Source organism: Rhodofomes roseus (assembly GCF_022264815.1).
Source record: "Rhodofomes roseus strain CIRM-BRFM 1785 chromosome Unknown C8Q71scaffold_24, whole genome shotgun sequence".
NCBI lineage: Eukaryota > Fungi > Basidiomycota > Agaricomycetes > Polyporales > Fomitopsidaceae > Rhodofomes > Rhodofomes roseus.
Window position 1 is genome coordinate 359,119 of NW_025952980.1, and position 15,600 is coordinate 374,718.

The 15,600-nt window shown below is 55.9% G+C and overlaps 4 protein-coding genes across 4 annotated transcripts; 1 reads left to right on the top strand and 3 right to left on the bottom strand.

Annotated features, from left to right (window-relative positions):
• Nucleotides 1–3,961: 3,961 nt before the first annotated feature.
• C8Q71DRAFT_861489 (uncharacterized protein) lies at nucleotides 3,962–6,376 on the bottom strand (the record flags this gene model as incomplete). The annotated part of the gene is made up of 1 exon (XM_047927912.1): nucleotides 3,962–6,376. One exon carries the CDS (start codon nucleotides 6,374–6,376, stop codon nucleotides 3,962–3,964), a length of 2,415 nt encoding a protein of 804 aa, XP_047774907.1.
• A 1,526-nt stretch (nucleotides 6,377–7,902) lies between these two features.
• On the bottom strand, nucleotides 7,903–8,702 carry C8Q71DRAFT_780491 (uncharacterized protein). The gene is made up of 3 exons (XM_047924848.1): nucleotides 8,479–8,702; nucleotides 8,225–8,407; nucleotides 7,903–8,194 (listed from the first exon to the last, which is right to left on the bottom strand). The coding sequence occupies exons 2-3, from the start codon at nucleotides 8,365–8,367 to the stop codon at nucleotides 8,104–8,106; spliced, it is 234 nt and encodes a 77-aa protein (XP_047774908.1). The 5' UTR covers nucleotides 8,368–8,407; nucleotides 8,479–8,702; the 3' UTR covers nucleotides 7,903–8,103.
• Nucleotides 8,703–9,831: 1,129 nt separating this feature from the next.
• On the top strand, nucleotides 9,832–11,944 carry C8Q71DRAFT_861490 (uncharacterized protein; the record flags this gene model as incomplete). Its single annotated transcript, XM_047927913.1, has 4 exons — nucleotides 9,832–10,022; nucleotides 10,095–11,194; nucleotides 11,254–11,736; nucleotides 11,805–11,944. 4 exons carry the CDS (start codon nucleotides 9,832–9,834, stop codon nucleotides 11,942–11,944), a joined length of 1,914 nt encoding a protein of 637 aa, XP_047774909.1.
• Nucleotides 11,945–12,370: 426 nt separating this feature from the next.
• Nucleotides 12,371–13,875, bottom strand: C8Q71DRAFT_850619 (uncharacterized protein). The gene is made up of 7 exons (XM_047926733.1): nucleotides 13,613–13,875; nucleotides 13,468–13,545; nucleotides 13,305–13,375; nucleotides 13,163–13,245; nucleotides 12,980–13,059; nucleotides 12,530–12,926; nucleotides 12,371–12,474 (listed from the first exon to the last, which is right to left on the bottom strand). Exons 1-6 carry the CDS (start codon nucleotides 13,838–13,840, stop codon nucleotides 12,849–12,851), a joined length of 618 nt encoding a protein of 205 aa, XP_047774910.1. The 5' UTR covers nucleotides 13,841–13,875; the 3' UTR covers nucleotides 12,371–12,474; nucleotides 12,530–12,848.
• Between the last annotated feature and the right edge of the window lie 1,725 nt (nucleotides 13,876–15,600).

Consider the following 15,600-nt stretch of genomic DNA (forward strand, 5'->3'; position numbering starts at 1 on the left):
CGCTCATGCACGACATAGGGCCCTGCCCACCGTAGCGCGCCCTTGTTGCCGTGCTGCGCGTCGAGCCAAGTCTCGTGAACGAGGACCCAAGTGCCCGGCTCGTATACGCCGTCCACAATCTGCGTCGCGTGCTTGCGCATGAAGTCGTCGACTGCGCGCTGACGGCTCTTGCGGAGCTGCTCTGTTGCTTCGCCCAGCACCGCGTCGCGCCGTTCGATCTGCTGAATCCGAATTGCGATCAAGTCCTCGGTCGTTTTGACCTCGTCCCACGCGAGTCTGTACCAAGTACGATCAGTAAGGTCAAAAGGGAACAGGCAATGCTTGCCGTATAGCAGGAAGTACGGAGTGAACCCCGTAGCACGCGAAACCGTCGTCCGAACCGCCAACAGAGCTGCAGGCAGGTGTCGCGGCCAATGATGAGGCTTGTCGCCGCTCACTCGGAGTACCGCTCGTTTGATCGTCTGCCCGTCCCGTTCCGCTATGCCATTCCCTTGCGGGTGGTACGGCGTACTAAGGATAACTGCCACATTATGCTCCTCGAGGAGTATTCGCACTGCACCTTTGAACTCCGGCCCGCCATCACAGTTCGCAACTGGTAAGCAGCCGAAACGACAGATGATGTCGTCCCACATGAAATCAGCCCACGCCCTCGACGTGTTCTTTCTTACCGCCCTTGCCTCGACCCACTTGCCTGTTGTATCCGACCCATGCAAGAGGTACTTTTCACCGTGCTCGCCTCGCGGCATGTAAATGGTGTCAAAGCCCATGCGTCGTAAGATCGAAGGAGAGAGCGTGATACTTAGCGGCGTGATCGTTCGCGTACGCGAGCGGTATTGACAGTTGTTGCAAGATCGCACGAAGAAGGCGATTTCGTCGTACATCGTAGGCCAATAGTAGCGGTCGGCGAGCTTCTTGTACGTTGGGTCGCGACCGCGGTGCCCGCAGTCGTTGTGCGCCTCTGCGATTAGTTCTCGTCTCCTACCTTCGTCGAGTACCACAAGTCGCGGGACGTTATACCTACTCGTCTTCCAGAGTCGTCCGTCGTGGACGATGAACCCTTGCGCGCGCCGACGCAGATTTCTCAGCTCGGCCGGGTCACCCTCGCATCTCTCTGGCAGCGTCCCCGCGTCAAGGTATTCTTTGATTTCCCTGAAGACTTCCGCCGAAAACGTGTTAGCTGACTTATGTTCGTGAGACGCACACCTTATATCCCGCCCGCTCGTCGGCGGAGGCAGATCCTCGTAATCGATCCTGGTTTCCTCGACTCGTGCTTCCCAAGTCGTGAAGCCCTCCTGCCAACCGACTCCCCCATATCGCTCGCCTACCTTCTTGACATGTAGATCGATCCTGCCTCTCTCGTACTCATCCTTCTTCTCGGACGACAGGTACGCCGGCCGATGTTCCGTGTATTCCAGGGTAACCAGTTCGCTGCCAAGGAGATAGTCAGCCACCTGTTCTCGTGCCACGCTGCGTACCATGAACTCGTTGCCGATGTAGGAGGCATCGTCTTCGTTCCTGAGCAGGCTCGGGTGGAACGGGCTCATATTTCCCGGTTCCTCTATAGGCAGCCAATACTCGCGTCCGGTCCTCGGGTTGTTCTGCGAGATGTCCCAGTCGGGTCCGCACTGAGGTTGTGACGGGAAGAGCCGTTGGTGGTGGAAGTACCACCTGGGGTAGATCGAGTCGGTGATGTTCGAGCTGTGCGGTCGTATGTTCTTCGCTAGGAGAGCTCCTCCGACAAGGCGGACCCATTCTGTGATGCGGTTAGCTTTATGCGATTCAAACTCACCCATGAACGAGACCGCTGACACCTCCGTATCACCGTTCGGCGATACTTCGTACGCGATTCCGAGCGACCCACCCGGCGAACGATGATGGTCTGCCATCGCGAGAGTGAAAACGTTGAAAGGCCTTGGATCAGGCTCGCCGTTGGCAGACCCTATATGTCGATCGAGCTCGTCTTCTCCGTCGGATTCGCCAGAATCGTCGCCTGCAGGTCGTCGTCTTGACAGACCGTCCTCGGCCTTGTGCTTTGCTGCAGGCACATGGTTTAGCTCAAAGTCGAATAACTGGATGTACGTTACCCATCGCGTCATCGGCGCGTTTGGCAAGTCAGGCTCGTGGATCATTTGCTTGAGGTAACTTGCGTCGACGTCTAGACGGAAATGGATTCCCCAGATGCGGTGTCGGCACTCTTTGATTGCTCGAAACGCTCCGTACAGTTCCGCTTTGGGTTGTGAGTACCTTGATTCGGTCGCGTTGAACGTGCACGATCCGAATATTGCTGGATGCTTGTCAGTTTCATTGTACTGATAGATGACCCACCCTGCTCCATGAATTGACGAGTCGACCGCAAGGACGACAAGCCCGTGATCTGATGATCGTGGAGCCCGAGCGATCGTCGCCGCAAGTGGGTAGTCGATCTTCCTGAGTACGGGAGCGCGCGTGATCATCGCCTTGAGTTCGTCCATCGCTTGTTGCTCTTTTTCGCCAAATTCGAATAGAACATCAGTAACGCGGCACAAGGCTGAGAGTGGCTTAGCGATTAATGAAAAATTCTTGATCCAGCGTCGTCCAACGCCTGCAGTGCCGAGAAATCCGCGGACCTCGCTGACTGTCTCGCAGTATGGCCACTTGAGTACCTTGTTGACGAGGCCATGCTCTGGCTCCCAGCCTTCTGCAGAGACTACTGATCCGACAATCTGCACCTTCGGGGTAGCAAGAATCAGCTTCGCCCCCGAAGCCGTCACGCCTGCCTCACGGAACCTATGAAATAACATGTTCAGCGTGGTTGCAAACTCGTATATGAAGCGGCGAATGTCTTGGTTGCCCTCGATTGGCTCGTCGTTATACCGTGACACCGGTCCCTTCACTCCGTTGTCGTCTACAAACGCGTCAGCGAGCACTGGATACATAGGACCAAGCACGTGTAGGATCCAACGCATGAAGCATTGCATCGCGTTAGTGAAACCTTGCGGCATCGTCGCGTTTCGGAGCGCGCCGCATACCGAATGAAACGTGGTTAAGTCGCGCGACCCCTCGTGTAGCCGTATCCCGTTGTAGCCCGAGAACAAGTCGAGAATAGCGTATACCTGATGCCCGACGAAGCTCTCGGCGAAGTCGTCCGCGCGAGGAGGCAACGCCGAGTCGCGGATCGTCACCGCATTGAGATCTTCGAGATTGATGACCATCCTTGGTTCGCCGTTCTTCTTCAGCACTGGGAACGACGCTGCCCGATACGAAGCCGTCGAATGTTCGTAATTGCCGGCTTCGATTTGATCTTGCACAACCACGCGCACCTTGTCTTCGAGGGCCTTCGGCACTTTGATCGGTGGCCTAGTCCACGGCACATGCTCTATAACCGGAATCTCGTAGTCAGGGAAATATTTCGGTGAGAATGTACCTCGCTCTTCTTCTGTCCACGCAAGAGCCTGCTCGTTGATGCCAAGGACGTGGACCATGAGGTCGAGCTCCGCTTCTGTGAGAAACCCATCCGGAACGGTCTTGATAATCGCGTCGAGTCGCTCTTGTGTCAGCCGTTGTGTCGGTACGAACTGCGAACGCGGCATTGGCTTTCTTGGCAGCGGAGGCGGTGTCGGTACCTCGATCGGTACAAGCTTCTGCGCAGACGGATTAGGCATGTACGTAGGGACTGGCCTTACCTTACGCGCGACCGGCTTGTACCGCCTCGCTGCATTTGCGTATGCTTCTTGTTGCCCCAACGCTCGATCTGTCCATGGTGAGCGAACGGGCAGGCTACAATCGGATGAAGAAAATGAGACAGAACGGAGCAGGCCATCAAACGTATGGGGAGGGTTCAGCTGAGTTAGCACGTGCACGTTATCAGAGTCCAAGAATTTCCGGTCACCGGCCAAAGCCTGCAACGACCTTCCGAGCCGAGGAATTTCCAGGGACGCTTGCCCCGTGAACGACGGGGCCGGCTCGGTAGACACGTCCCCTTCTAAAAACCCGCCTCGCCATCCGCCGAGTGAACCAACTTGTCCACATTGCGACGGTCAGCCATCCCAACTATCCTGATACGCATCGGGTCGCTATTAGGGTCTCCGCTAGGGAACACCACAAGCTCCTGCCCGCCATTGCGTGCGTACTCGAGCCTCGATGAAAACCACTGCAGCCACGGCTGCCCAAGAATCCCGTCGTGCCTCCCCAACTCCTCAGGGTGCACGAAAAAATGATGATCAAACCGCATGCCGTTGATCTCAACCGACGCATCGCGGCAGCACCCCACCAGAGACACTGGCGCGCCGTGGATTCCCCTCAACGTCCACCTGGACCCATCCTTGTCGATCTCCACCCCCGCTCGCTCGTACACGCGCTGAGCGATCAGGTTCAATTCCGAGCCAGAATCGATAAGGTACGTTACCGGTTCGTTGCCGAATCTCCCTTGGACCAGCCCGCATGCCATGGCTACGAAACGTCGGTGACCGCCGAGTGCGATTGCGGCCGCGTAGCTGTCGATTATCTTCTCCAGGTGCTCTTCGTCTCGTACCGTAACCGATGCTTCCCCTTGTAGTTCTTCCTGGACGTCTGCACTCTCGTCAGCCTCCATGCCCACCTCTGCTATGGTCGCATGAACCTCCCGGCGGGTCTTCGTTATGGCCGAGAATCTCTTCTGCATCTCTGGGGACATAGCAATTAGCGTCTTCAACGGTATAGACATCATCGTGTTGAGTGTCTTATCCATAACCTGGTCTACTGAAACCATGTCCTGGATATCCGACGTGAACCGTATGTTCGTTCGTTCAGGCCGTGCACGTCCTGTCGGATCGCCTGTGCTCTCTCGTCGGTCCTGCTTCTTCTGTGCTTCGCGTTCTCGCCACCCTTGCTCCGTATTGACTTTCGGCGGTTCGGGCCCTGCGGCCTCTGCCGCTTTTACCTTGTCTTTCGTGAACTGGGTAGGCTCTGCCGGCTGCCGAACTTGGACGGGAGGGGGTGACTTAGGAGTCGTCCCGCCCCTTGGCCCATCAGTGTTCGAATGCGTGACATCGAACCGAACCTTCCTGAGTGCGCTTGGCGTTGTTGCCACTTGATCTTGAGATTTAGCCTGCGACCTGGTAACTGGAAAGGAGTAAACGTCTTCGGACGAGATGGCGTAAACGTCACCGCTGAACACCGGCTGATCGTCGCGCATTACTTCAATCGCGCTGCACGACAGGTGCGGCGGCGCGTCGCGAGCCTTCCCCTTCAATTGATCGATCCGCTGCTGGATCAACGTCGATATTCCGCCGGGGACGCCTCTCCCGTTCGGCAGGTCGGAGCCGTCTGCGTACGTTAGTCGGCCCTGCGGGCTATACATGATCGTACCGTCTGCGAGCCACTTCTTGGTGAAGCTACAATGCCCCATACCAAGCCGATGGTCCAGATCCTTACCCTCCTCCTTCGCGCACATGTAGCAGCAACGCGCTGGCTGCCCGTGATGAGTCGCGCACGCTGAGGCCTGAGACGATGAGCCCGCCGGCGCCGGTGTTAGTCGAGCGGCAAGCAGTTTCTCCAGTCGGTCGACTAGGTCATCCACATCGTCCTTCCCTTTTGAATGCTTACCCTTACGCTTGCTCTTCTTCTTGTCCGCTTTCTTGTCCGTCTTCTTCTTCTTTTTCTTCCTCTTCTTCTTCTTGTCGTCCTCGCTATCGCTGTCAGATGAGTCAGTATCGCTGTCCGACTCGTCGTCTGATTCCGAGTCCGTGTTGCTATCCTCCGATTCGGAGCTAGATGAATCAGCGTCTCGTCGGTAATCGTTCTCTGTGAAATACTTGCGGACTTCCTCGGCGCATATCTTGAATGATGCCGGGTTCGCGTGGGTGGGTGTCTTACCCATGAGCTCCTCTAACTTCGGCACGATGGCCCTCCTAACGCGTGAGTCTAACCCGTGGAAGAAGAGGAAGTCGTGCTCGTGCACATTGATACGTTCTAACTCCACCTGGTTGCCGGCACACTTCAAGAACCCGTGGAGGTACTTGTAGTAGTCTTCGACGTTCCTTATCTTGCGCTTCCTACGGTACTTGCTGCAGTAGGCCCGTAATTTGTCGGCCGAGCCTCTCTCCTTGACCGTGCCATCGCCGAAGCAAAAGACCATTTGCTCCTTCGCTTTATCCCAGTCGCTCCCTGCAAATTCAGTCATGCACGAGAGCATAACACTTACCTCTTCCGTGCAGTATTCTAGTACCATACGGCACTTCTCGGCATCGGATAACGCTGCGGCATTAGCGAGGTGTTCGAAAACGCTGAGGAAGCTTCGGAGACGTTTACCGTCAAACCGAGGCGAGTATTTGGAGGTCGGAGGCGGCATCGCGTGCCGGGACTGCGCGGGCGTAACTGTTGACGACGACGCATCGGCGCTTGGTGGTGGTGCTGTCATGTCTGCTGGTGGTATGTCAAATGGATTCTGAAAGGGTGTGTCAGGTGTGGGAGCGAAGGAGAACGGAGTTATCGGGGACGTCGGCGTGACTGAGCCCGAAGGGAACGAGGAGATGGAGAGAAAAGATGAGGTGCTTAGCGGGCTAGGAACGTCCTGTGAGGACGTTGGAAGGACAGATATGTCAAGGTCTTGATCGACTGCTTCGTCGATCTTGATGTTCTTCTGTCTTTGCTTGCCTTTTCGGGACGTCGCACGGTCTAGTGATACGTCAGTAGCAGTGCGAGTTGTACGGCGGAGTTCTGGGCGTCCTCGAGATGGTTCGCCTATGTTCGGGCGCGGCGCGCTCGTCGCGCTTTTCGATGTATTCTTGGGCGCCGTCCTGAAATAGAACAGTTAGCACACCGGGACCCTGCACACGTACCTGTGTGCAATGAAACCCCCTGCGGTGGTCACCACTTGTGGGAGAGAAAGCGCGCGCGTGATATCGACACGCGTACTGACGGCTCCGGGTGCAGGTGTTCAGATGAGTCAGTGTTTGGTGTTCGGGTTAGTGACTGGACGGCGAGCGATGATCTGTAGGAAGTAGTGGGGCCGCGCGGATACAAACAATTACTTATCAATCTCAACTACTCAACTGACTCGACTTGAGGTGCACGCGCGACGTCGAGTCGCTCGTCCGTGCCGAACCTTGCAGTACGCGTGAGCGAGAGGGGAGAAGCGAGAGGGGTACGATACGATCCCAGAGCGGGCGACACAGCCCTCTACAAATACAGCACGAGACCGAAGCAGACCGAGGCACTCGAGAGAGATAAAAACCTAAGGTGGAGCAAAGCGTCACAGATGAAAGCGTAGCAAGTTCGAACAGAAACGTGACTAGTGAAGAGCGATCGTTCGTTGACACATTGGGAAGGAATGATACCATATTAGGAAAGTACCGTATGGGAGCACCCGCCCGGGTGTCGACGTGCGTTGATTTCCCTTCCGGCTTCAACGGCGGACCAGTATCTCGGTACGGGGCTGACAGCGACGGAGCGGTGCTATTGGCGTTCGCGACCTGGCCCCCAACAGGTGCGGCACTCTGCTCGACGACGCCCGCCTTCGCCCTACTGTGGGTCCTCCATGTCCGCCTTCCGGTTCGTCGCAGACGCGTCGGTAGAGTCGATTGGAGTACAGTAAGTTTGGGGAATATCGTATGAGTGTCTGTCCGAGAATGTATAAGTCGTAGCAATAGAAACGGTGAGCGCAAGAATAAGAGTGATGACTTCTATAGTAGACGCAGAGCGTCGTTCCGGACCTAAGCCGGTTTTCTCCTCCACAACGGGGAGCTGGGATTCTCATGAATGCGAACCGTGCAGTGCGTCAGGTTCCGGGCCACTCATCCCTGGGTGTCTGACTACCCATCGAGGTAGTGCCATGCCTAGTACGGCCTTGAGCTGAGCAACCCGCGGAGTCATACAACCCCCTCAAGTGTCGCGGTTGTGACCAGAGTACTGGTGTGTATGTGCGGTATCGGAGTCTAGATGGGCGATGCGGAGATATCTTCGTTGCACGAGGACAAGTACTCGAGCTGCCTGGCGGCTCTATTCAACACGTAGGGATCGTGCGGCGCGTTGTCAGCAGTCCGACATCGCCCAATATCCCTTCGTTGCATTCGAGCATCGCCATCCGTGTTGGCATTCAATTGAACCGACACTCACTATGTACAGGGATCGTGCGGCTCTCATAGTCTAGTGTCCCAATTGGGATGACGGCTGCATATACGTACGGCAATGAGTCGAAGGAAGGGGAAGGATGGACGATATATCCAAACTACATGACCTAGGTCGTATTGCGGGATACCAGCAACACCGCAATCGAAGCGCATATATGCGGAACGAACACAAAAGAAGTGGAAGGGAGCACTGTTGGAGCGCGCTGGCGTACGGAGCAAGTGACAAAGCAGAGAGAATCAACGAAGGCTTACCAGTGACAATCGAAGACAACGGGAGCATCGCACCGAGCGGGTACACACGGCACTGCGTCGGTGGTAGCCTGTAACGCACGAGGTGAGCCGTCGAGTTCACTGAGACAGAGTGAAGCCATTTGAAGAGGCAGACACGTACCCATCAGTAGCAGTACGTCGCCTGTCTTGTCGCGTGGTTTGACGATTCTTTCGACGGCGTCGGGGAGGGCTGCACCGCGCCGTCAGAAGCGGACCTCTGTCGGAAGGGGCGAACTCTGCGCGATCTGCAATCGGAAGATTGGTGATACAGGCTGCCCAGAGCCACTAGAGTTGTTTTACAGAAGACGCGTTGTAGTGATGAGAGAAGGAGACGGTACGGCTTGGACACTGTAGTGACCAGTCGGCGAGTGGATGACCTACTACGAGACGCGTCTGTCACGTGTAGACCGTGTGTCGCGTTGTCAGCGCGCTGATATCATCCAGCTTCCTCTCTGTGCACACTTGCGCACTTTTCCTCGTACACTTAGCTATCCATGTATTTCGAATCACAATAGCCTAGGGGACTCGAAGACACGTCGCAGGACACCGTTGGCGCAGCAGTCTTCTATGTGCGCGGCCTGAGGAGTCACTGCCCCATAACTGTAAGTTCTGCGTTGTCGGGGAGACACACGGTGCGGAACTACTGGCCTTCTATCTCGAACCCAGTGCTCATACAACAGCCTTCAACCACTTTGACAGGTCTTCCATTTGACAAAGGGCGCTCCTGTGCCGTTGGCCCCACTATGCACCGTCTCTTGTGCGTAGCAGCGTACTATTAGTACGTGAGTATGTCTCATGGATATGAGGTACGTAAACGTCTTCATGCGTACAGGACGTACTCACAATTTGCCCTTGGGGGATGAGTTACGACGGTATGCGTATCAATTCCGAGCGCAACATATGGCGCAGCGTGTGGGTAATCGCGAACCTAAATGCACAGCTGCTTCTCAGCTGCCCTTGAACATAAGGCAGTAATCCCCTAATACAATGGCGCCGTTCGGCGTGTACCGACATCGCATGGACATGCCTCGCGGTTAAAACGGTGCCCTCTTCTCGACCAAGTCGACCTGACCCGCCGCGTTCTCGAGGCGCTACCTCCACTCCAGAGTAACATCCATCCACGTCTCGAATCCGAGTCCGTCGCGGACAACGCACCAATCGTCGATCCTGTCATTGTGACCGCATCTGGATCGTGTACATTCAGTCCTGATTCCTGTCTGAACGAACACCGCGAGCTAGCTAGGTAAGCTGTGTGCGGCATAATGAGTATGTGATCAAGTCTAACGTGGGTATACCCGGGACAGTGACTACATAACGCGCAAGCGGTTCGCTTTCAACCTCACTACAAGCGACGCTCTGAATCAACGGACGTCGGAAGACCGATAGTCCAAGCACTGCATTTGTATGAACATATTTCCAATGTGATGTGACCGTATTGACGGAGTCGCTATGTAGTTGGATCACAGCGGCTACGATGAAGTTCTCGGTGCATACGACCGAACGAATGGAGGATCAGATTGCTGATCAGGGCATCATCCCTGACAAGCTGACGGGCGAGGAGTCCGGGGAAGAGGAGTCCGGGGATGAAGAGACTGAGGACTCAGGCTCAGCATCCGAGTGGCGTCCTGGTATTGAGATTCTGTTCAGGCAACCCATATACTCAAGGTGCGTGACCCACGGCTCCTCCTCCCGGAGGATTGGGGTGAATACGTGATTCATGGCTTTGTGCTTTCTCAGCAATACGAGTCCGCAATTCCCGCAAGAGCTGATCGAGCGCATCTGCGAATTCCTCTGGGACGAACCGGTCCAGCTAGCGGTCAGCTGCACGCGCATTTGCCCCGCTTGGTATCATGCTGCACGGCGAGTTCTGCCAGAGTATGCGATCACCTGTCGAACCCAAGAGGCCCTGCGAGACTATGCGCATACCCTCACATCCCTTCGTAATGCGCCATATCGCAAACAGTTCAAGAAATTGTGGATCTCTGACAACGCCAGCAAGCCGTTCGCGCACGTTTGGCCGATTTGCATTCCTGGATGGATACTACCGAAACTGCGTTACGTGGAACTCGTTACCCTTGACTGGTCCACCAAGACACCGCACGATAGCTTCTTCATCTACCTGTCTTCTTACACCAGCGTCTCGTGCCTCATTCTGCGGGACTGCAGGTTTCGCAGTTTGCCGGATCTTCGCAGGGTGATCAATGCCCTTCCCAACCTTATGTCGCTGGAGCTCTACAATATAACATTACAGCACCCTCTCAGACCGGGATCGGTCCCCGACTACATCACTCTTCGAGCCCGTTCACACAGGCTCGAGTCTATTTATCTTCGCGGTTCCAAACACAGGCCAGAGTATTCTGACGTGTCCTCGGAGTATCAAGGAACAACGGCCCTCGGTTCTCAAGCTCAAGCTCTGCTGCACATGGTAGTCGCTAATTCATCCACTGTGACCCGCCTCGACCTTGACCTGCGATTCTTTACTTCGCTCTCAGCTCTTCAGCGATGCCTGGCGCATTTTCGCCGTCTGACCTCATTCGAGGCACGGTACCAATTTGCCTCGGGCCCTATGATCACACTCGAGGAGACAGTTCCTGCGCGTACGGAGAACACATATATACACTCATGGGAAAGCTTTACCCTTACGGACGTCCCCGATCAATCCGCTCTGCAGCTTCTGCAGCTGCTTGCCACTCCTAGATCATGCAGCAAACTGCATGAACTCCGTATCTGTCTTGCAGGCCGGCCATCCGCCGCACTTCTATCACGTACTAGCCGTTTCCTCCATGAATCCGGACATCGGCTCAAGGATTTGTGGTGGGAATGTTCGGTGGACACAGGTCAGCTTTCTGTGTGTAGTCTGCACATGTGTCTCACTGCCAACTGCTTCCCATTGTAGATCTCGAGGTCATTCCGTCCCTCGCAGGGAATACGACTCTGCAAACATTGTACATAAACCTTCGGGACATTGCCCCATCGCCACAGAAGATACACAGTGCTCTCACCGCCATACTATCAGACATCGTCAGCGTGGACCTACGGAAGGTGTATATTCATCTCACTCTAGCTCGCCTCGAGGTGCTTCCCCAGAATCATGGACGGACGCCCGTGGCACCAGATCCTGCCGAGGCCATCTCTGCTTTTCACATCATTCTCTCGCGCGAGATATTCAATGGGCTTCCGCTGCACACTCACTACAACTGCGTAGAGGTTGATTTCTACGTTGGAAACATACAGGACAATCCCGTCGTGGTAGCCACGATCAAAGCATACATGATCACTCTCTTTACGCCGTGGTTGGATCGCGGAATAGTAGAGTTGCGGTTCAATTGGATGGACAGTGTGGAGACTATTACTTGTGTGTCCACGTCTATGCTCAATGGTAAGTGGCCCAATGTCGTACCTCGCAACGGCGCACTCATGAACCGGCCCACTTGCATGTTCCCGCAGAGGACACATTGAGCGATCGCGGAGGCGAGGATGTCGAAGAAAACACACCCGTAGGAACGGAACAGTACAACGAAGCTCAGGAGGTAATTTGGAGGGAGACGGACACTGGCATGAAGGGCTCGGACGGACGTCGTTGGTGATCGCGCAGGACAGCGGCACGATGTTGTACGATACATGGTCAAATTCTCAACGACGGACATTGTGTTTAGGACAACAGGTATCACGACGACATTCTTGATCAAAAGCATAGTCTTGAGGGGATGAGCTTACCTTCGCGTCTCCTTCTGTGTCGTTCGCGCCGTTGCATATCCAGATGAAAGCCGTTGGATTGCAGAGATTCGACAGAGGAGGGACCCGGTAAGACGCTGAGTAGCCGTCGACTGGACTCGTCGGGCCCCCTGCACCATGCCTCGACGAGTAGCATATACCATCTACTACGACGATGACGGCTGAGTGTCAATGCGACGAGAAGGCAGTACTAGTGCTCACGGATGCGTACAAGCACTCTTCAGTTGTGAGAGAAGCACTGCCGGCGTCGCAGACAATTGGACTAGAAGAGACGGGCTGATCACGACGATCTTGTCCATCGGCCTCTCGACCGAGCCATCGTCGAACCCCTGGGGAATCGAAAGCGAGTAGGTGCAAGAGGTCATCGGTCAACGATAGACGACTAACGGGGTGTTGCAGCAGCGCGGCAATCCCAGGACAACGGTTGCAGAGCTCACCTGCGGAAACGGGAGCCTGACCACTCAAAAAGGAGGCACCTCCGAGCGTAAAGCGAAGAACAGTGCCGGTGTGAAGGTACGGCGTATCTCTGCAGCCGTCGCCCGCGCCTTTTCAGGATTTGCCCTATAGCGGAGCAGTTAAGCGCATATATGCACCTCTCGACGGGCCTCGGACCTTCCTTTGCGCCGTCTCACTGTGCTTGTGGAGTAGTTCGGGATCGGCTTCTGCGTGGCGTGAAACGCAGGTATTCATTATTGTAGAGACAATCTGGAAAGACCGAAAGACTTGAGCACGGTTCCCATGGGCAAAGGTAGGAGCCTAGTCGAGGATGGCGGCACATGCTGGGACGGGTCGGATGTTCCTCTGAATAGGACCTGCGCGTGACGGTGGTATTGCCTGCAAAATCAATTGAACGAGCTGAGACACGCGTGCAGCAATGCGGGACTCACGTTCGTAAGTGAGATGCGCGGTACGTATGTTGCGAGTGAAGTTATGTGGCGTTGGCGAGTGACAGAAATGTCGCGTGTATCTGCATATATACAAGACGAGCATGCATTTTGAGTGAGAAACAAACCACGGAGCACGGCGTAAGAGGCGGAGAGGGTCAGCCAAGCCTAAGCGTAGAAGCTCACCTGGCGGGGCCAGGTCCTGGATATCCCAGGTAAGCGGTATTGTGAGCGGGTGGATATGCAGGGTCGGTCTATCGTGCGGCGGACTGTGCAAGCGATGAAGGGATGAACGAAGGTAATGTCGCCTGGCAAGACAAACACACACCTTGGGATGATGAATCGCTCTCCTGGCGCACACCGTTTGTGGCCCCATACGACGTCGTGGTAGTATCTCGTCTGCAGAGATGGGCAGTTCATCGCCCAACCTCAAGTACTCAGCAGCGACCCTTGAGAGCATGAAGAGTTCGACTCGGTATAACTTTACTTACATACTTGGGGCGACCACTCTGACGAAGCTGCGTTGACTCATCCCTCTGAATGTCGACCGCCTGGCGTACGATGCGAGGCTGAAACAAGGGTATGCAATAGTGCTTCTATTATTCGGGGAGGTCGAAGATGGCGGATTCTGTCTACATGCGAGTGTTGTCTGTAGGTGTCTCGCCGGGAGTACGAGGCGATGAGGCGCGCAGGAGCAGGACAGTCGGACGACACTGGGTGTGGAGAGGGAACCCCGGCGGTGCGTCCATTGGGGGAGGTCAACACATGACAGAGCTCTTTATGCGTGTCCGGCGATCGGGAGGAGCGGGACGGAGAGGTTAGGGTTCCTGTACCGAACGAAGTCGCTCGAGCCTGACGAGGCATAGCAGTCAGCTTGAGCACCGATGGGAACGAGGGGGAGGAGGAGGGACGCGGCCTTGCGCGACCTCATCGGACTCGGTGATCGCGCCCATCACGTGCAGCAGAGCGCGCCGTCGAGCGCGTCATCTTCTCCTCCTCCTCACGCACGACCGCCTCCTCCTCTGCATACATACCATCCCATACTCTGCACTCGCATAGCCGTAAACGGGCTATCATCCCACTCGTGCCCTATGCCCCTCTGCGACGACACGCCAAGATCGTCTTCCTAGGCTCTGTTCTCCTCACCCTGCTCGTTCCACTTGCCTCTATGTGCCGAGTGTCCAGCCAAACATCCGTCGATGCATGGCATCCCGCTCCTGGTGGGATATCCTGAAGGCTGTACGACGCTCGCTGGACACTGACATTTGCGCGCACCGGATGCTGATCCCAGGGCCAGGCGCGCGATGTCATCACCTAAGGATTCACCGGTCTTCATAGATCGACGCGCTCGAAGTCACAGTGGTATAGAGTTCCATTGACAGTCCCATCTGAGAAAGGTACGTCTGATCACCAGATATGTCTTCGTGATACTTAGACCCTTCTCTTAGGCTCATGCCGGTGGCCCTTCAGGATGGCGAAGGAAGGGATGGCTTCGAGTTGCACATTGGCCAGCGTTCTGTGCCAGGTGCGTGTACTCAAAATTGTACCTCCTCCAAAATACCAACACATCGATTTCTTTGATTTAGCAATGCCTCGCCCGCCCTGCTACAAGAGCACATCAAGCTCGTCGCACGCCTGCCTCTGCGACGAGCCCGTGCTGCTCGCTCAGTCCTGCCTCGTATGCCGCCCGCCGCGATAGACCTCATGCGCGTGCTCATTCTCAAGCAACACGGGCGATCTTACAGTTGTGCGCGAACGCGAGGCCTCGGGCTACAGATACATCGCGCGTTTGCCCGGGTGCCGCCTTCCTGAGCTGGATCACCTCAGCACCTCGCGTTCGCGCTGCCTGACTGGGCGGCACCCCCGAGGGAGCCGCACTACACGTTCATCAGCAACCTCACATTTGTCATGCTCGTCACCCGCCTGTTCCTCTATCAATGCCACTTCCGTCATGCAGCCGTCCTCCGCCTCATCACGGGCGTCCTCTCGCGATTCGAGTGGTTGTTTCTGGACACAGTCACGTCCCGGTTGGCCCCGCGGGACACGGAAGGAGCCACGCTACCTCAAATAAGAATTCCTCTGAGTTATCGCTCATGGGCTCCGCCGGCCGCGACGATCACTCACCAGGTCGTCTATGTGCATCAGAGCCTCCTAGTCACCTTGGTCGCATACACTCTTACATACGCGCCCCTTCCGGACACGACTCATTTCTTCTCGTTTGCGCATTATTGATCGTTCCTCCGCGCATACCACGGCCTCCTACACGGCCATCTTCGCGACGATCCCAACTGGGGTGCTACGCCCAGCAAAGCTCCGTCCCATCGCGGCGGACACCGTTCAGCCGTTGTGTGCGGTATCACCGTCTGACGTATCCTCGGCATTCGGTCACGGAGTACTTCAAGCACCTTTCGCAAGAGTGTCGCGTCGTCGAGCTGCTCGAGATCCGTCTGTCGAACTCGCCCTCCTCGGTACTGCGTCACGCCTTCGTTGCAGCGCTGCGCAATCGGGGCCGGAACTGAAGAGGTTCGCATGGTCTAAAGCGCTGTAAGCCCACGCTCCAAAAGTGAGCGTCCGCTGCCCACACCGTCACTGTTACTTGGTCGCACACTAACATGCCAACGCCG

What these genes read in the sequence shown, in the direction of transcription:
- C8Q71DRAFT_850619 (XM_047926733.1), bottom strand. Translation starts at nt 13,840, where the DNA reads ATGCCTCGTCAGGCTCGAGCGACTTCGTTCGGTACAGGAACCCTAACC. An exon ending in AGAGTGGTCGCCCCAAGTAT is followed by an intron (nt 13,376 to 13,467) that starts GTAAGTAAAGTT and finishes CCATCTCTGCAG; the next exon opens with ACGAGATACTACCACGACGT. An exon ending in CCAGGACCTGGCCCCGCCAG is followed by an intron (nt 13,060 to 13,162) that starts GTGAGCTTCTAC and finishes GTATATATGCAG; the next exon opens with ATACACGCGACATTTCTGTC.
- C8Q71DRAFT_780491 (XM_047924848.1), bottom strand. Translation starts at nt 8,367, where the DNA reads ATGCTCCCGTTGTCTTCGATTGTCACTGGTAAGCCTTCGTTGATTCTC. An exon ending in ATATATGCGCTTCGATTGCG is followed by an intron (nt 8,195 to 8,224) that starts GTGTTGCTGGTA and finishes AATACGACCTAG; the next exon opens with GTCATGTAGTTTGGATATAT.